The sequence below is a fragment of the Bombina bombina genome, chromosome 1 (assembly GCF_027579735.1).
Source record: "Bombina bombina isolate aBomBom1 chromosome 1, aBomBom1.pri, whole genome shotgun sequence".
Taxonomy (NCBI): Eukaryota; Metazoa; Chordata; class Amphibia; order Anura; family Bombinatoridae; genus Bombina; species Bombina bombina.
The window spans coordinates 1,416,312,820-1,416,333,751 of record NC_069499.1 but is presented as its reverse complement, the minus strand read 5'-3'; the positions used below and the strand labels follow the sequence as shown (position 1 = coordinate 1,416,333,751).

The 20,932-nt window shown below is 36.8% G+C and overlaps 1 protein-coding gene across 1 annotated transcript in view; it reads left to right on the top strand.

Moving 5' to 3' along the window:
• The window catches only part of ARHGEF11 (Rho guanine nucleotide exchange factor 11), a 497,471-nt gene that overhangs the window by 216,338 nt on the left and 260,201 nt on the right, over positions 1–20,932 (top strand). The window contains exons 5-13 of the mRNA XM_053719923.1: positions 4,068–4,117; positions 7,613–7,670; positions 9,401–9,582; positions 9,668–9,739; positions 10,136–10,255; positions 10,823–10,874; positions 11,297–11,373; positions 18,612–18,749; positions 19,885–19,956. Coding sequence (XP_053575898.1) covers positions 4,068–4,117; positions 7,613–7,670; positions 9,401–9,582; positions 9,668–9,739; positions 10,136–10,255; positions 10,823–10,874; positions 11,297–11,373; positions 18,612–18,749; positions 19,885–19,956 — 821 coding nt within the window. The remainder of the gene's footprint in view (positions 1–4,067; positions 4,118–7,612; positions 7,671–9,400; positions 9,583–9,667; positions 9,740–10,135; positions 10,256–10,822; positions 10,875–11,296; positions 11,374–18,611; positions 18,750–19,884; positions 19,957–20,932) is intronic.

The following is a 20,932-nucleotide window of genomic DNA, read 5'->3' as shown; positions in this document are numbered from 1 at the left end:
TGTGTGTGTGTGCATATATATATATATATATATATATATATATACATACATATACATACACACATACACACACACACACAAATGTTGGAAACATTCCGCAGATATTTTGGTCTATATTGACATGATAGCATCATGCAGTTACTGCAGATTTGTCGGCTGCACATCCATGATGCAAATCTCCCATTCCATCACATCCCAAAGGTGCTCTATTGGATTGAGATCTGGTGACTGTGGAGTACAGTGAACTCATTGTAATGTTAAAGAAACAAGTTTGAAATGATTTGAGCTTTGTGACATGGTGCATTATACTGCTGGAAGTAGCCATCAGAAGATGGGTACACTGTACTCATATAGGGATGGACATGGTCAGCAGCAATACTCAGATAGCCCGTGACGTTTAAACGATGCTCAATTGGTACTAAGGGGCCCAAAGCGTGCCAAGAAAATATCCCCCACACCATACAGGGCAAGATAGATCCATGCTTTCATGTTTACGCCAAATTCTGACTCTACCATCTGAATGTCACTGAAATTGAGGCTCATCAGACCAGACAACGTTTTTCCAATCTTCTATTGTCCAATTTTGGTGAGCCTGTGCGAATTGTAGCCTCAGTTTCCTGTTCTTATTATTATTAGTTATTTGTAAAGCGCCAACAGATTCCGCAGTGCTAAAAGCTGTGGCACCTGGTATGGTCTTCTGCTGCTGTAGCCCATCTGCTTCAAGGTTCGATGCGTTGTGTGTTCAGAGATGGTATTCTGCATACCTTGGTTGTAACGAGTGGTTATTTGAGTTACTGTTGCCTTTCTTTCATCTCGAACCAGTCTGCCCATTCTCTTCTGACATCAACAAGGCATTGTCGTCCACACAACTGCCGCTCACTGGATATTTTCTCTTTTTCTGACCATTCTCTGTAAACCCTAGAGATGGCTGTGCGTGAAAATCCCAGTAGATCAGCAGTTTTTTTAAATACTCAGACTAGCCCGTCTGGCACCAACAACCATGCCACGTTCAAAGTCACTTAAATCCCCTTTCTTCCCTATTCTGATGCTCGGTTTGAACTACAGTGAGTTGTCTTCACCACGTCTAGATGCCTAAATGCATGGAGTTGCTGCCATGTGATTGGCTGATTAGCAATTTGTGTTACCAAGCAATTGAACAGGTCTACCTAATAAAGTGGCCGGTGAGTGTTGAGCAAAATGTAGACATTGTTAATGTTGTTAAAGACTATCGTAGCTTGTAACAGTTGATTTTTAATGGAATAGCTACAAAGGTGTACAGAGACCCATTATCAGCAACCATCTGTCCTGTGTTCCAATGGCACATTGTGTTTGCTAATCCAAGTTTATCATTTAAAAAGGCTAACTGGTCATTAGAAAACACTTTTGCAATTATATTAGCACTGCTGAAAACTGTTACACGGATTACAGAAGCAATAAAACTGGCCTTTATTAGACTAGTTAAGTATCTGGAGCATCAGCAATTGTGGGTTCAATTACAGGCTCAAGATGGCCAGAAACAAATAACTAGCTTTTCCATGCGAGAAATTGCCAAAAAACGGAAGATCTCGTACAATACTGTGTACTACTCTCTTCACAGAACAGCACAATCTGGCTCTAACCAGAATAGAAAGAGAAGTGGGAGGACAAATACATTTGAGTGTCTAGTTTGAGAAACAGATGCCTCAAGGGTCTAAACTGGCAGCTTCATTAAATAGTACCCGCAAAACAACAGTCTCAACCTCAACAGTGAAGAGGCAACTCTAGGATGAGGGCCTTCTAGGCAGAGTTGCAAAGAAAAAAAACCGTATCTCAGACTGGCCAATAAAAAGAAAAGATTAAGATGGTCAAAAGAACACAGACACTGGACAGAGGAAGATTTGAAAAAGTGTTATGGACAGACGAATCGAAGTCTGAGGTGTTTGTATCACAAAAAAAAACATGCGTGAGATGCAGACCAAATTAAAAGATGCTGGAATAGTGCTTTATGCCATCTGACAAGCAGGGTTGAGACAATGTGATAGTCTGGGGGTGCTTTGGTGATGGTGAAGTGGAAGAATTATGCAGGGTAAAAGGGACCTTGAAGAAGGAAGGCTGTTACTTTATTTTGCAACACCATGTCATACCCTGTGGACGGTGCTTGATTGGAGCCAATTTCCAGCTACAACAGGACAATGACCCAAAGCACAGATCCAAACTATGCAATAATTTAGAGAAGCAGTCAGCTGGTATTCTGTCTTTAATGGAGTGGTCAGCACAGTCTCCAGATCTCAGACTTATTGAGCTGTTATGGGAGCGGCTTGACCGTATGGTACGTAAGAAGTGCCCATCAAGCCAATCCAACTTGTGGAAGGTTCTTCAGAAATGTGGTGAAATCTCTTAAAATTAACTCCACAAATTGACAACTAGAATGCCAAAGGTCTGTAAGGCTGTAATTGCTGCACATGGAGGATTCTTTGACGAAAGCAAAGTTTGGAGAACACAATTATTATTTCACTTAATATTCATTATTTCTACCCTTGTCAATGACTGTATTTCCTATTCAAACTAATATCATGTATGTTTTCATGGAAAATAAGGAAATGTCTAAGTGACCCCAAGTTCCTTTTTTCTGCATATTCACATAAAGGCTTTTTTTATTCAAATCCCTGTGTTTTGTGCCTGCTTTGGGGATCTTTTTACGCATGAGCCGTGCGTGGGATCCCTTGGAACTCTGTATTTACATGCAGCGGTGCACCAGGGTGCTGACTGGATGGTGTGTGCCGTTTCTCCCTACACGTCTTTATGTATATATGTATGTATGTGTATGTATATATATATATATATATATATATATATATATATGTATGTGTGTGTGTGTGTGTATATTTATATATATATGTATATAATAAAATGATTTGACTTTGGATGTGAAAAACAAGTGAGTGCCAGTATTATTGTTACTAGAATTGGAGGCACTGAGACAGATAAAGGACTATATCTATAAGATCGATAGATCACTTAAGGGGCAATGTTTTTAGTAAAGCAGCTGATAGGTTGATTCCTCCTGGCTCTTATTTTAATAGTTTGTCTATAGCCAATGTTGCAGTATTGAAAATGATGTTGGTTTCAACAGGGAAACAAATCTATTTTAAATTACAAAATAATGCTGAAGAGGCTATTTTTAACCTATGTAATTCACTCCAGCAGGTAAAATGGATCATCCAAAACCTGTTAAAGTAGAGAAAGTTTTACAGTACAATTTCCTTAAAGTGAATGTAAATTTTTGTTAAATTCCTCTTGCCTACTAATTCCAAATCTACTCTTTAGTTAAACCGCAATATTTAAAAAAATAATAATAATAATACTTGTCTATATTTGGTAATTAAACTTACCTCCGTTATATTTTTAAACTCCTCCCATCCTGTGCTTCCTGTATTTGCCCTGCATTACATTATAGAGCGGTCCCGCATGCTCAATTACGTAGCTCAGAAGTGTATTCACGAGCATGACTCAATTTGCGCATGCGTTTCCAAGTTTCAGGGCAATATGTGCATGCGTTCCGAAATTCATATGCTATCACCAGCGGCATCTGATTGCTCCTTAGTTTTGCGCATGCGCAAGTCGTGGACGCGCATTGCTTCTGTAACTGTCATCGGGTAGTTCACGCATGCGCAGTAACGTCCCGTGACGTGTCAGAATAGGGGCTGAACGCCCCGGGGTGAAAAACAAGATTTAATGATAGAAGTGTCAATCAAAGCCGAAATGAGGGACAAAATGGCGGGCGGAGTTATCGAGTATAATAATAGTAGGTAAATAACTATATATATCGTTTTAAGGTGCGATTTAGAAATAATCATGACTTAAAGTACATTTTTTTTATTGCAATGCACACTATGAGGATGAGCAACAAGCTTGACTTTACATGCACTTTAAGCATAATAAAATCAGGAAGTTTTTAAGCCATGATCATATTTTTTTTTAAATGTTTTTATAAATCATTATCGCAGATCATGTTTGTTCATATCCCACCGATCTATGAATACATTGTCTGAATCTTTTTTTCTTTTTTTTTTTTGGTCACATTTCAGGGGGGGCTGCCATGCGGGCTGGAGTGCAGGAAGGAGACCGTATTGTGAAAGTAAGTTCTTAAAGATAAATCATTTTGTGTGTGTGTGTGGGGAGGGGGGGGGTGTATGCTCTTTTTTTTTTTTTTTTTTTTTTGGTAGATTTTTAGAACGGTCCCTAACTGGTGTTAGCACAGGAAATAACATAAAAAGTGCATCTGCATATTGTTGTTTAGTGCATTTTGCCCCATAAGACACTGCTTTTATATTATTAGAATGTGGGCAGTGTAATGTTGTGCCCTTTATAGGGAAATCCTGATAACTTGTTTTCCCTACAAGTTCTTTATACATTTCTAAAGGCTAGGAATACAGTATGTTTGGGGGTGTGTGTATATGTATGTGTGTGTGTGTGTGTGTATATATATATTGCAAAACATGTGGTTTCATATGTGAGGGGGATAAATTTGTTTCTAACGTAACCCATACTGAATATGACATTAGATTTTTTATTAATTGTGCAACAACACATGTCGTCTATCTTCTGACTTGTGATCTCTGCAAAATTCAATATACAGGGAAAACTAAACGTTCCTTAAAAGATAGGTTCTTGCAACATCTTAGATCTATTGAGGACGAAGATAGTGATACACCAGTATCAAGACATTTCAAAACAAAACACAATTCAGATGTCTCTTCTCTAAAGATACAGGCAATTGACCACATCACAACATGGAAGAGAGGTGGCAATAGGGAAGCATTGCTAAATAAAAAGGAGATTTTTTGGATGTTTAAATTACAGACTAGTGAACCAGATGGATTAAACGTCAGACGTGATCTGGATGTTTTTACTTGAGTTTAAAATATCAATTTAGGCCTTTTTTCTGCTAATGGTATTGCCACTGAATGTTAATATATATATCAGAAAGTGGTCTGTCTTTTGAAGGAGGTACTCATATATTGTTTGTATATGCATTATATGGAAGCTGTGTGTCACTACAATGTTTCTTCACGCTATATATATATGTCCTGTTTAAAAATAGTACTTTAAATGTGGAATTTTTTAGACATTTCATAGAATTTATTTTGTTTCTTATAGTTTTTTTTTGGAAAATATTCACATGTTAATGTATGAGGGCATTTTCTCAGCTAATATATATGTCTTACAAAATGTTTTAAATGTTGTGACATTTGTTTGCTCTACTTGTGGAAATAGGTAACCAATCAGGTATAACAGTATTGTGATGTCAGGATCTAGCTCAGCCTTTTAAGAGGCGTTTGAGCTGATCCCCAGGTAAGCAGTGATCAAGTGCACCTGGTGCACGAAACATGTCTGCATGGGGATCAGCTCACTTGCCTGATTGTTAGAGTCACTGCTGGCTCTGTACAGGACATCCTGGTTTTGTCCTTTTTAACATATGGAATAAAGTTCTTCTTTTATACTCTGCTGCCTGGAACTCGACATTATTTGCTCTTTTTGAGTATAGTGCTTTCTATAGCACTTTCAGCATCATATCCTTTTCTACCTGAGCGCCTTCTCTACTTCTGCATTATATATATATATATATATATATATATATATATAATCCACTGAAGTAAATGCACTCCCACAAACAGTAAGTTTACATTCTGCCAGGGTGCTATAGAAAGTTCAACTATCCAAGTTATAACACAAGCACTCACTAGACTTGATACAGGTGAAATAAAAAGTGTTTTATTGCATATAAACAAGTGACGTTTCGGGGTGTTCACCCCTTCATCAGACCCCGAAACGTCACTTTTTTATATGGAATAAAACACTTTTTATTTCACCTGTATCAAGTCCAGTGAGTGCTTGTGTTATAACTTGTGTGTGCGTGTTATATATATATATATCATTAAAATTATGGGGGGAGATAAAAAACTGAAATTAAAATCCTCCATGTCTCAAAATTAAATCAATGTAAATATTTGCATAGGAAATTAGTACATCTAGGCAAGTATCCCCGCTTGCTTTTCCCCAGAAATTTTTAATATACAATGTTTCCAATGCACAAGAGAATTGTGGGTAAGATATGCAAATTAGATATGCAAATTCTCAGTTTTTTTTGCTTCAAAAATACTGTTTTAACACAGCGTTCCTTTTAAACAGGATTATGACAGCAAACCAGAAATCACTCACTAGACAATCTATCTCCTACTGATGAGTTCCAAAAAGAACGAAACAGGCTTGTCTAGTAAGTGATTTCTGGTTTGCTGTCATAATCCTGTTTAAAAGGATCACTGTGTCAAAACAGTATTTTTGAAGCAAAAAAACTGAGAATTTGCATATCTTACCCACAATTCTCTTGTGCATTGGAAACATTGTATATTAAGAATTTCTGGGGAAAAGCAAGCGGGGATACTTGCCTAGATGTACTAATTTCCTATGCAAATATTTACATTTATTTTTATATATATATATATATATATATATATATATATATATATATATATGTATATGTGTGTGTATGTATATATATGTATATATATATGTATGTATATATGTATGTGTGTGTGTTCCAGTGTGGGATCCAGCACTCACTTAAACAGCCGGGGTGCGATTCAAAATAGTTATACAAGTAAAGTTGTCAGGAACAGCACTCTCCGTTTCAAAATAACTTTATTCAGTGACTGTGTGTATATTTATGGATAACAGAAGGATTTCATCTCCCACAGTGTGGAATTACACACAAATCATTACATTCAAAAAGAGAAAAGAGTGGGAATAAAAACATAGCAATATAAAACTTTATTAAATACCTATTAGCTACCATTCAAGTAAAATCATAAGAAATAATTAGAAAGGATAGATGGGCTAATTTTGTGAGGCTCCAAACCGATTTCCTCTGTGCCTAATACCTAAAGCCCTTCATCCAGAAACATTACAAATAAGACCGAGGTACCATGTATGACGACTGACTTACTTAGTAACTATATATGCTTATTTTAATCTAAGTATTGCCTGGTACTTTATAACGGAGTGTGACTGCATTTTGAGGGTTTTTAGTAAGAAATCAGCGGACCAGCTATGCCAGAGATGGTTGCAGGTCGGAGGAAGGACACTTTTGAGTGCATAGTTTTGACTGCTATGTTGAATGTAATAAAACTCTCTCTCTCTCTCTCTCTCTCTCTCTCTCTCTCTCTCATAATACATGAATACTACTCCGTTAATGAGAGAGGTTATATGTGAATTGTTGCCCCTTTGCTGTCCCCCCTTTGTCCCTCTTGTTTGTAATGATTCTGGATGATGGGCTTTAACAATTAAGCACCGAGGCAGTCGATTTGGAGCCTCTCAGAATTAGCCTAACCTTTCTTCCTATTTCTTATGATTTTAATTGTATGTTAGCTAGAAAGTATTTAATGAAGTTTTGTAGTGCTACGGTTTTAATCCCTCTTTTTTTGTATGTAATTATCCTTTCATACACAGATTATCGTAGGGTTTCTTACTAAAATCTTACATCATCCATTCTAATTAATGCTACTGATAGATTTGTGTGTATGTCAGGTATCTTTTTTCTTCTTTTAACAAGTTATTGGTTTTCCATTCACAGGTGAATGGCACGTTGGTGGCAAATAGCTCTCACATTGAGGTTGTTAAGCTCATAAAATGTGAGTAATTGGAGACCAAGCCCTTCTGCCCGCCTGGCATAAGTTTATTATTTATTTTTGTTCATCCACATACTATTAAATTTACTTATATTACCACATTTTCTTTGTTTACTTGTTATCCTTTGTTACAAAGCAGGAATGTACGCTCAGGAGTGTGCATGTGTCTGCAGCAGTTTTGCAAAAATGTTATACATTAGCGAGAGCACTAGGTGGCAGCACTATTTTCTGTCATGTAGTGTTCCAGACGTGCACCTATCTGCGTATCTAGATATCTTTTTAACAAAGATTAACATGAGAACAAAGAAAATAAAAGTAAATTGGAAAAGTTTTAGCATGAAAGAAAAATGTTCTAATTTTTTAGTCTTATTTATGTAATGTTGTTTGCATGTTAATGTGTTTAACCTAGAACAAAGGGTTAAACTCGGCTCCAGAGCAGCTAAGCACAACTGGGCCTAGGTAAACACTTCTTTATAACTAATGACAAGGACATATGTGTGTAGTCACCAATCACCAGCTAGTTAGTGCTGCTCCTGAACCTGCCTTGGTAAGCTTTTCAACAAAGGATGCCAAGAGTACAAAGTAAATTCAAAACTCTCTTTAAAGTTATATTTCATTTGGACCCAAAAGATTGTTTTGGGACGGATGTGCACAGTTTATTTCAGGTTTTCATTAATATTTTTTTTTTTACTATTTATAACCACTAATAATTTGCTTAGACCTTGGGTTGGTTTGCAGTGAAGTTAATAATAAGGGTATTTCAATCAGACCTCTGGTACTTTAGTGCTGATGCAAACTCACGTGCGCATGTTTTGGGAGCATAGAATGTTTCAGCATTTTAAGCTCTGTTATTGGTCTTCACTGGTATTTAAACACACAGCACTTGCATTACAACAAGCCAGTGTCTCTTGATAATTTGTCTATTCACTAATGACTGTACGTAAAGAATTGGTCAAATAGTATATGCTATATAGGAAAAATGAGCCTTCAAGGCAAACGTTTATATTTAAATGTTTATTATGCTTTAAATAGCCATTATAGATATAGAAGTTCACATATCTATTTACGATATACAGTGATCCAGGCAAAATCCTTACTGCACAGGCTACTGAGTACCATTAATCTTTAAAAATGAGTCTATTCATTTGTTTTAACTTCAAAAATGTCTAATATGAGACTGAGCCTCTGGTCTCATGTGAAACCTGTTGATTATGAAGGATAGAAGTTGGAGCTCTCAGCCATGTTATTCTATGGGGTGGGCAGAATGGCATATGATTGACTACCATCCATTAAGTATAAAAGAACAAAAGGTATTGGGGCGGGGGGTGCATTGCTTTTACAGCATAATGCCAGGTTTTTATAGTTGATATACTTTATAAATGACAGCATTATGCTTGTAATAATCCTTTGCATTGTAGTTAACTTTTGAAGTTGAACGTATACTTAAGGGTTTGATATTAGAGACCGTATCATTTTGTTTTAAACACCATTAAATGGGCTCCCCTTTACTTAAAGGGACATAAAAGATGTTGAGATCTGTGCATATCCTAAAAGGGCTAATTAATTAAAAATAGTTTGCATAAAAAAATTGTTTTAAAATTGCTGGCAAGTATTTTAAAATAATTTTCAAAAATAAGCTATTATGCTGAGCATAATTTTGTTGAATTGAAGTGTGAGTGTTTGCAGTAATGCACTTTGATATGTAATTTTAATGCTGTGATTTCCCACACCAGCTGGAGCGTATGTTGCCCTCACTCTTCTGGGTTCCCCTTCCCCATCTATGGGAATGTCTGGGTTACAGCAAGATCTGAGCTCTTCTGTATCCCCTAGAAACACCATAATGTCACCAGCACCCCCTCCGCCACCCCCTCCTTTGCCTCCCAGTCAGAGGATCACAGGACCCAAACCACTACAAGTAAGTCACACTGCATATCGAATATTTCATGTTTATGTATTATCTGATTATATTTGTTCATATAAGCTTTCTTTTGACTTTCTAGGACCCTGAGGTTCAAAAACATGCCACTCAAATACTATGGAGAATGCTGAAACAAGAGGAGGCTGAACTGCAGGTAACATATTTTATAAACAGGAATTAGAGTAAAAGATATATTTTCTATTTGAGACAAAGGATCAGTTTCAGTGTTTTTTTCTTTTGTTTCTTTTGTTGTTTTGTAATGTAAATCCTGGGTTCACCGATCATGATATAGGCCTAGATTAAAAGTGGAGCGCTAATTTATTGCAAATTTGCCCGTTTATGGGCGAGCGATAAATAACCAGCCATTACAAGTGCGAGCTTGCGGTAGCAATTAGCGATCCAAAAATGAACTAGAAGTCAGACCTCTGGTTCATTTTCAAAATAACCCCTAATTGGTCCGAAAATAAAGCATATACTTTTTTTTTTTTTTTAAATTAAAATGTATTAATGTTCCAAAAAAGTAAGTACATTCTTAAATCTGTTTTTTCAGACTTTGAGTGATGTTTATAATAGGAGTCCGAACCAGAGCCTGCAGGAGCAGATTGAAGGGGCACGGAGAAGGGTTATCCAACTACAACTAAAAATTAGACAAGAGACTGCAGGTTCTGGGGTAAGTTATTGCATATTTGCAGTTCATAGATTTTCGCTGTGGTACTTGGGTACACAACATCTTATGTTTTTTATTTTGTCCTTGAGGAAAGAGAGTAACTGCAAATTGTTCGGATGAGATTTGAGTAAAACAGACTCTATCTAAACATGCATAAATGAAAGTGTAATGCACCAAAAGCCACACGGTCTAGCATCTATATGTTACTTTCACTTTAAGAACAGAAGCTGTCATTCAAAACAGCTGCCCTCCAACAGGCACTTCCTTTCTACAAGACTCTAATTAAAAGCAAACAAATCAAATACCCTTATAATGCTATATCAAAACTAAAACATTCAGGTCCCATCCAACATTGTAAGATAAAGTTATGAAAGTTCAACAAATTATTACATTCATGGTATCAAATGCACATAACCGTCAGTCACCTGTAAGGGTATTTATTTTAATTAAAATCATTCACTGGTGACAATGTAAGCTTAACTTTTAAATTATTTCAGTTAAAGAAGTCAATGTATTACATTTGTTTATTGTATTTAGACCCTACTCTAATGAAAACCTTGCTTTATTTAGGATATGCGTTTATACAATGACCGTAGTTCTGTGGGTTTCAAGGTCGTAGAAGGTAAGTTCCTCTGCCCTTTCTGATCTTGTATTTTAATTGGTCTGGGGAATGGAATTGACTTACTGGTGGTGTCTTCTTGATGCTTTCCCATGTGCTAGCTTATGAAATACTGTTCTGGTTTAATGTTCGTGCAACTGAAGTTGGTTATAGAACTGGGAACTAAAAAACACAACTAAGCCTTCGATTGAAATGTTGTTCCCTGTGTAGGCGTCTGCAGAAACATTTCCTGCAAGTCTAGAAGACATTAGCATTTAACTCACATTATAGTAAATGAAACTGATAGAATAGCGGAATCCACATGTTCAAAGTTCAATTAAACATGATAAAAAGGATGTTTAGTGTACATAAAGGCATTTTGTTACTCTTCCCAGCAACCTGCATTTAAAACTGCTGCATAAACTCATGGAATTTCTCATGCCTAGGTCGTTTGTCTGTAGATTCACAGGATGGGGACAGTGGGCTGGAATCTGGCACTGAACGTTTTCCATCTACTAGTGAGGTGAGAATACCAGCTTTCCAGAAAAAAAGTTCTTATTTATTTCGTGTTTTTTTTTTTTGCTTATGTTAAAGGGACATTAAAGGGACATTAAACACTTTGAGGTGATAATATAAAATTATAAATTGTATATATAAAAATAAAATCTGCAATATACTTTCTTTCTTTATTTATTGTAATTTCTTGTAATTCCATTCTGAAATTGTGAGCTTTTCAGTTCCTGTTAGAAACGGAAGTGCAGAACACTGTTATATTCCACACAGCCATTGGCTGAACACTCTAGTGAACTATTTATAACTATCCCTAATTGGCCAGAGCAGAGAAGTAAACCTAAGTTACAACATGGCAGTTCCCATTGTTTTAAAAACACTAAAACTTTACCCTTATTTTGTCAATATTTAAACAGCTAATGAAACTTTAAAAAAGGAATCTACAGGTTATTCTCAGACCAATCTTTTCTTTGAATGCATCATTCTATTTAGCATTTGTTTAGTGTTTAATGTACCTCTAAACACAAACTAGAAGCTACATGAAATGTCCGCTTCATAACTGAGATGCATTTTGCAGTAAATAATGCAGCTTTGTTTTGTCTCATCAGTATGTGTCATGTTATTCTTTATCTCCCAGAACAAAAGGACCTTTGGTAAACAATCACAGCGTGTACTTATGTTGCATGGTTTCCGCTCCTCTGCCTAAGTTTACTACTTTATGCTGGATTCGTAGGGAATAAGTCCATGCTCCTGAGTTCTTGTCTCTCAGAAAGGCAAAAGTGCTAGCTCTGAAGTCCACTTTACATGTTTTTCAAATTGAGGGTTAAAAGTACTAAAATTATTTACATAAAACAGTAATAGTGAAGAGAAAAATTAGTAACAAAATCAAAGTACTACAAAAACATGACACTGTATTTTACATAATGAATCCAGTCACGGACCTCTTTGTATACAACATAGATTACATTTTTAGAAGAAACATACAGGTAACTTAAAGGGACTTTCATGATTCAGATAGAGCATGTAATTTTAAACAATTTTCCAATTTACTTTTATCACCAATTTTGCTTTGTTCTCTTGGTATTCTTAGTTGAAAGCTTAACCTAGGTGTTCATATGCTAATTTCTTAGACCTTGAAGCCCACCTCTTTCAGATTGCATTTTAACAGTTTTTCACCACTAGAGGGTGTTAGTTCACGTATTTCATATAGATAACACTGTGCTCGTGCACGAGAAGTTATCTGGGAGCAGGCACTGATTGGCTAGACTGCAAGTCTGTCAAAAGAACTAAAAAAAGGGGCAGTTTGCAGAGGCTTAGATACAAGATAATCACAGAGGTAAAACGTGTATTATTATAACTGTGTTAGTTATGCAAAACTGGGGAATTGGTAATAAAGGGATTATCTATCTTTTAAAACAATACAAATTCTGGTGTAGACTGTCCCTTTAAGGCTATTTTTTGACTTCTTAAAGTGACATAAACCCTTTTTTTTCTTTCAGGATTCAGACAGTGCATGCAATTTTAAACAACTTTCCAGTTTACTTCAGTTATCTAATTTGATTTCTTCTCTTGGTATCCTTTGTAGAAAAGCATACCTAGGTAGTCTCAGGAGCAATGTACTGCTGTGAGCTAGCTTTTGATTGGGAGATACTCAAATATGTCTTGTTATTGGCTCACCCTTTGTTCAGCTAGCACTCAGTAGTGCATTGCAGCTCATTGAACAAAGGATACCAAGATAATAAAGCAAGTTTGATAACAGAAGTAAATGGGAAAGCTGTTTAAAATTGCATGTTCTGTCTGGTTCATCAAAAAAATAGGTTTTATGCCCCTTTTATTTGAACTCTAGAACACAACAATTTTATTGTGCTTAAAGTTTTTATATATATTTTACTAAAAATGTAAAATTACAGAAAAAATAAACAAAGCTATCCAAAATAAAAAATGTAAACCTAAACTAATACCCCTATAAAAATAAAAATCCCCCCTAATCTAATACTAAACTACCAACAGCCCTTAAAATGGCCTTTTGTAGGGCATTGCCCTAGGTTAAACAGCTCTTTCATAACATAAATTATTAATTACCCCCCTAGCAGTAAAACCCCCCCGCCCATGAAATCCCTAATCTTAAAAATAAAAAAAATCCTAAAACTTAGCTCCAAATAGGTACTCACCTGAAGTCTAGCAGAGAAGGTTTTCTTCCAGGCGGCTTCTATCTTCATCCTGTGTGAAGGCTGTGCAGAGCGGAGGTGCGGAGCAGTCTTCCCCGATGCGCGGATCTGGGGTGGCGGTCCTCAATGGCGGGGAGGCATACACTAAAAATTGAATGCAAGGTACCGCATTCAATTTGGGGTAACTTGCATTCCTATTGGCTAAAATTTAGAAATCAGCCAATTGGATTAGAGCTACTGAAATCCTATTGGCTGGTCAAATCAACCAATAAGATTTCAGTAGCTCTCATCCTATTGGCTGATTTAAAAATTTCAGCCAATAGGAATGCAAGGTACCCTAATAAATAATAAATATGGGGATACCTTGCATTCAATCTTCAGTGTGCGACGGACGATCGCATGAAGAGGAGCCTCCACACCACTGAAGACCGCCACTGAGGGTCCGTGCATCGGGGGAAGCCAGCTCCGCACCTCTGTGCCGCCTACACTTCAGATGAAGACAGAAGATGATGGAGCCGCCTGTAAGAAGACCGTCTCTGCCGGACTTCAGGAACGGTGAGTACCTATTTGGAGCTTAGTTTTAGGATTATTTTTATTTATTTTTTATTTTTAAGATTAGAGATTTAATGGGCTTGTAAAAGAGCTGAATGCCCATACAAATGCCCTTTTTTTTTTTGTGTTTATTTTTTTTATTTTGGGGGGTTTGGTGGGTGGGTTTTTTTTTACTGTTGGGGGGACTTAGTATTTTTTTAAAACGTAAAATAGCTGTTTAACTTAGAGCAATGCTCTACCAAAGGCCATTTTAAGGGCAATTGGTAGTTTAGTTTAGATTAGGGGATGTTTTTATTTGGGGGGGGGGGGGGGCTTTTTTATTTTCATAGGGATTAGGTTTAATTTTTTTTATATATAATTTTGTTTATTTTTTTTCTGTAATTTTAGAGTTTTTTATTTTTTTGTAATTTAATGTTAGGTTTTATTTAAAGGGGCACACAATCAAAATTAAACTTTCATTATTCAGATAGAGCATGCAATTTTAAACAACTTTCCAATTTACTTCCATTAACAAAATGTGCACAGTCTTTTTATATTTAAACTTTTTGAGTCACCAGCATCTACTGAGCATGTGCAAGAATAATGCATTTGTGATTGGCTGATGGCTGTCACATGGTACAGGGGCAGTGGAAAAAAGACATAACTTTTAAAATTGTCAGAAAAAAATCTACTCATTTGAAGTTCAGACTAAGTGCTATTGCATTGTCTTGTTATCTTGCATTTGTTGATTATGCAAATCTGCAGTGTTGACTGGTCCTTTAAGTGTAATTTTAGTATTGGGGTTAATTTAGGGGGTGTTAAGTTAGGGGGCTTAGTAATTAAATTAGTTTGCGTCGTTGGCGGTTTAAGACTTAGGTTTATTGCAATGTCTGGGTTTGGCGGTTTAGGGGTTAATAAATTAGGTTTATTGCGATGTGGGGGTTTGTCGGTTTAGGGGTTAATAAATTAGGTTTATTGCGATGTGGGGGTTTGTCGGTTTAGGGGTTAATAAATTAGGCTTATTGCGATGTGGGGGTTTGTCGGTTTAGGGGTTAATAAATTAGGTTTATTGCGATGTGGGGGTTTGTCGGTTTAGGGGTTAACATGTTAGGTTTATTATGATGTAGGGGTTCGTCGGTTTAGGGTTTAATATGTTAGGTTTATTGCAATGTGAGGGTTTGTCGGTTTAGGGGTTAATATGTTAGGTTTATTGCGACGTGGTGGGTTGGTGGTTTAGGGGTTAATATTTTAATTATGTTATTTGTGGATTTAGGGGTTAATTACTTTATTATTTTGCGATGCTGGCGGTTTCGGTGTTTAATACTTTGTGCGGGTGGTTAGTGTTTTTTTTTTTAATTTCTTGCAGGTGGTTACATGTTTTTCGTTGTTTTGTGTGGTTGCGTTTTTTATTTTATTTAAGGCTTCATTTGCCTACGCTGCATCAGGTGGATCGGATTCTTTTACCACCTTGCCATTTTCAGAATCCACCAGGTGGATTCCTAAAATAGCAGGGTTCTTTCACCACATTCTTTTGGCTGACTCGCTCAGCGATCATTCCTTTTGAAGATGCGTTTGCGGCGGTGACGGACGCGTTACAAACGCGATTATAGTATAGCATAAAACTGCTGTGACTTTAATAAATAGATTAAAGAGCTGCTCATGTTTTATATATAAGGGTTAAAAGACCTGTATATAAAAAGATAATTTAATATGGACCACTAGTTTACGTAAAGGTTGTCTAACCTCATGTATATGAGAGAACCGCCATATATTAAGAATCGGAGTGGGTAGAAGTATTACAACCATACTCATCCTGATGTATAAAAGGAGCCGTATATGCAGACATAGTATTTTTATAGGACTATGTAAGTCACATATGAACATTACATGGGCCAAACATCAAAGTAAAAATATTGAGCTAATTTAAAATAGAGGTTTAAACTAGCAATTAAAATATGAAATTGTAGATAAGCCCCTGTCCAAAAATAATCAAAGTAACACAATCTTCCTGCCCTGGCATGCTAGATATTTATATACATCATGGGTATCAAGCTCATTGTATTTGGGGCCAATGACCATGTGTGCTTCTCTGATTGGTGTCACTTGAAGAGAGTGAGTGCTCTGGAACTGTATATACTAGGAACTGGAAGTGACCTTTACCCAAGTAGTAGCGTATGGTGGGAGTTGTAGCCCACAATAAACATATACAGCTGTATATATTGATCTTGTGAGAGCCAAGTGAAGAGATTATCCTGGAACTGTGTAAAAAGTGACATTTATCCAACCAGTGCATGGTGGAAGTCAACAATGGATAATGCATTTGTGTCTATATTTATCTAGTGAGTGCCTGTATAGAACATCAACTTGTTGCTCCTATTAGAACCCTAAAAAGTTGATGGGCTCAAATTAATGATTTACCAAATAAACAGGGAAGGACCAGATTAAACTATTTTTAGGGCTGCAAATGGCCCCAGGGCCGGTACTTTGAGATCACTGATATACATCCTCAAGCAAAACCATGGTTACTCGTGCAAATTATTAGACCAAATAAGGTAATACAATTAGCACATTAACAAGCTTCAAGGGCTTGTCAGTCCCATGCAAAATGGGTTTATAAAAGAAAAGAATGACAATAAGACAGACACAAAAAATAATCACACAGTTTGAATCAAAGTCCCAACTATTACTTTGAAAGAATCCTATGCATATAAATACACACACACTCACGCAAACACACAGAAATTATCCCAAAAGCACACACACAAACACTCACACACATACACACACACACACAGTTCAACATTAATACTACAAAACTGAAAAATAGTGGGCTATTGTAGTCACATTGGACAGCAGGCATATTGTTTATCTCAATATACACAGACACTCCACCCCACGTGTTGTTAATTTCACTGTAATAACCACAAACTCTGGAACATTCTTCTTGCCTCTGTGCATATTGTTGAACAGATAAGGTCTCCTTATACCCTCATATAGGGACAGACACACTGCTGGTCTTCTCTCTGTATCTACACATACAGTGATGAAACAAAAACACACCGCTGGACTAGCTGTTTTACACACACACACACACACACACACACACATTCTGAAGAACACATCTACTCTGGAACACTGACAGGCTGACTAGTCTTCACACATATCATACACTACAGAACAAACACATTTGTTGTAAAACAGACTGCTGACCTCTCTAAAAACACAATTTTGCCCCAGAACAGACATACTGCAAAACAGAAACTGCCTGCCTTGTGTACACACACTTGTACCGAAAGACCCATGAGTGAGCATATTATGTATAATACTAAAGTGATTGTATATTAAACCCATATGTGAGACACTGCAGGACTTAGCATGGGCACATTTAGGGCACATAAACACTGGTACTTTTTTTCCCACTCTAGGCCTACCATCTCCATTCACAGACTCTCATCACTACCGTATTCATCACATGTGATTTGCAAAAGCAGGACCCCTATAGGAGGCTGGCTGAATGCCTATTAAAATACAGAGCAGGCATGCGTAGCAAGCTAGAGAAGGAAGCCTGCACAGGGTTGTGACGTCTTAATAGTCTAGTAAAAGTTAAACTTTCATGATTCAGATAGAGCATGCAATTTTAAGCACCTTTCTAATTTACTCCTATTAATTTTCTTCGTTCTCTTGGTATCTTTATTTGAATGTAAGCTTAAGAGCCAGACCATTTTTGGTTCAGCACCTGGGTAGCTCTTGCTAATTGGTGGCTACATTTAGACACCAATCAAAAAGTACTACCCAGGTGCTGAACAAAAAACGGGGCGGCTCCTATGCTTATATTTTTGCTTTTTCAAATAAAGATACCAAGAAAACAATGAAAATTTGATAATAGGAGTAAATTAGAAAGTTGCTTAAAATTGCATGCTCTATCTGAATCATGAAATTTTATTTTTGACCAGACTATTCTTTTAACATGCTACACTGTGACAGCCCAGATAAAAAAAAAAAAATTATCGCTATAATTATTCTTGCTATTAGGGAATATTTTTGTCATATATAACGAGCAGTAAAATACATTTGTTCTTTAAAAGCTGTGTGTGTGCACATGAGATTGAGGATCAAGTAGCAACATAATACGGGAGCCATGATACATGTAAAAATTGTATCTAAATACGGGAGGCCCCCGGGAAATACGGGAGGGTTGGTAACGCTGCACAAGACCGAGAGGTGCAATCTACCTGTTTGTAGCAAACAACCTCAATTTTCCAGAACACTGGGTCTGAAGGTGAAAATATTTAGTTCAATCCGTGCAGTAGATTATATTGAAACAGATTTAGCTGCTTCTACAATCCTGAGGAATAAGGAAGGTTTCAGAGATGTGTAGCAGAGCCCACAGTGTTGCAGCCTTAAATGGAGGTTGCCCCTCCCCTGTTTTGATTAATGTATTTTATTTGTCAGCCTTTCTAGCTTTTGAGAAGGAACAGGATATTTGTATTTACTTAAGCCCCATATTAACATTTTTTTCATTTAAATTGTCTATTTTTTTTCTTTCCCATAGAATTCCATGAACCGGAACTCTATTCTGTCGGATCCAGGAGTGGACAGCTCTCACACTTCGCCTGTCATCTCCTCAAAAATATTTCATCATCATCGGCGACAAGGGTCAGATGTTGCTTTCATCGCTGGACATGATCTTGTAAGAGTTTGGTGCCAGATGTTAAAAACTAGATAACTAGAGATTTTGTCATTTGTTTATATAACAGGGTATCAGTCATATATCTTTCATATATGCATAATATATATCATTTATATATCATTCATAAAACACTACATTGCAAAAGATCAGCATCCAAATTAAATGTTTTAAAAGCGTTTAAAGCTGTAATTTTGTTAGTACAATTTGCATTGTTCCAGATTGACTAATTGACACAATGACCAAGCAATCACTGTGTAGGCTGTTGTAGGATTAGGGTTCTGGAAGGTGGTGTGTGCTTTACAGCCTCTCTGGGGGTAACCACGATTTTCAAAGTTAATGGGACATTCAAATTTTTCCAAAACCTTTTATTAATAATGTTTACAACAATAACCATAAACAAAATGTCACTAATGACCGTTGCCTTACAGGGAACGGCACCTGTCATTTACTCCTTAAGGACACGTGCCGTACAATGTACGCTGGCTGTGTCCTGAGCTGTTAGCCCACCAGTTTCACTAACCCTAGTCTAGCAATTGCAGTACAGGGTGTCTCTGTGATCCCATGCCTGTCATTGGGGTGCCTCCATTCATGAAATACACGCTGTGATCAGCATGCATCTCATGCTGTTGCTAGAAGCCTGCATGTGAGGATATCCAGCAACAGTAAAGTAACGGTTAAAATGACAGTTGCTATGTATACAATCATTGTGATGCCCAAAAAAAAGCCCCATGGTCATTTGATTATTCTGACAGCCAGTCACACACTCTGGTCTGGTAGCGGGAGCGAGCAACATAGAGTTTAATGGCGCGATCGTGCCGGCTGTGACTAAACAGCGTGCCGCAATACTTTCAAATACTTTGAAGTATAAAGTTGGCACTAAATTAATGTTATATAATTCTGCACTATGTGCAGAATTATATAACATTATTGTTTAGGTTTGCTGCCCCTTTAAAAGCCAACAAAAAGGATGTTTATGAGCATCCAGGTAGAAATATTGTATGAACTTACTCTTGCTTTTAAGAATCGACAAAATCTTCATGTTAAACTAGTGCAAAGTGTTTTTTTTTTACATATGGTGTGATTGCTTTTATGGATTTTTGACACACTTGAATATACTATTGGTTTGACTTTGTAGATAGTGGATAATTCCAGAGCTGCAATTATTGGACCAGAAGAGGACTATGACCATGGGTTTTATATGACGGAGGTAATACCATGCTTTGTCTTCTGTTTTGCATTTCTATAGACTAATGCAGTTTAAGAACTAATTTGCTCTTTAGTGGGTGCACTAAAAGTGTACGCTCAAGTCTAGAAAAATAGCACTCGGCTAATATAGAAAAAAGAGGGACATTGGATTGCTCAAGGCACTAATTTATTAATCAAATACTATATTTACAAAGAAAATCACATAAAAATTCCTAACTACTACTGGGCCATCACTAAGAAAGTAGCTGGCAGAAACTGTCCAGCTGGGTGGGGATTGTGAGTGGGTTCCTACAGAAGACAGCTGCAGGGAATCCCCCAAATCCCTACCCAGCTGGGCGGTTTCTGCTATTCTGGGCACAGATCATATGTAAGGACGCTACGAACCACTACAAGGAATACATGGTCGAGACTGGTGGAGTTGAAGGGACACACCGACAGCAGTCTCCCAGTGATAATGGTATCGTTTTGAGTGTCCTTAGTCCGGTATCTACAATGCCTGCTTGGTTTACTTTGCTGGGATTTTGGACAGCAATTTTGAGGAAGCACTTGGCTCTTGTTAGTGCAATCACTCAAACACTTTGTTATTCATGGATTACTCCTATTATCAATTTGAACTTGGTGCAATTTTTTATTGATTTACAAGTCGCCTGTTACTTTCTTAGTGAGTGACCCAGTCATTTTTATGGAATTTTTCTATGTGTATATATAAGATTTGATTAAAGGAATTGTCTATTCAAAATGAAACTTTCATTAATCAGAGCATGTCATTTTAAACCATTTTTATAATATACTATTATCAATTTTCTTAGTTCTCTTGCGATCTTTATTTGAATGTAAGTTTAGGAGCCGGCCCATTTTTGGTTCAGTACCTGGGTAGCGCTTGCTGATTGGTGGCTACATTTAGATACCAATCAGAAAGTACTACTGAGGTGCTAAACAAAAAAATGAGCCAGCTCCTAAGCTTACATTCTTGCTTT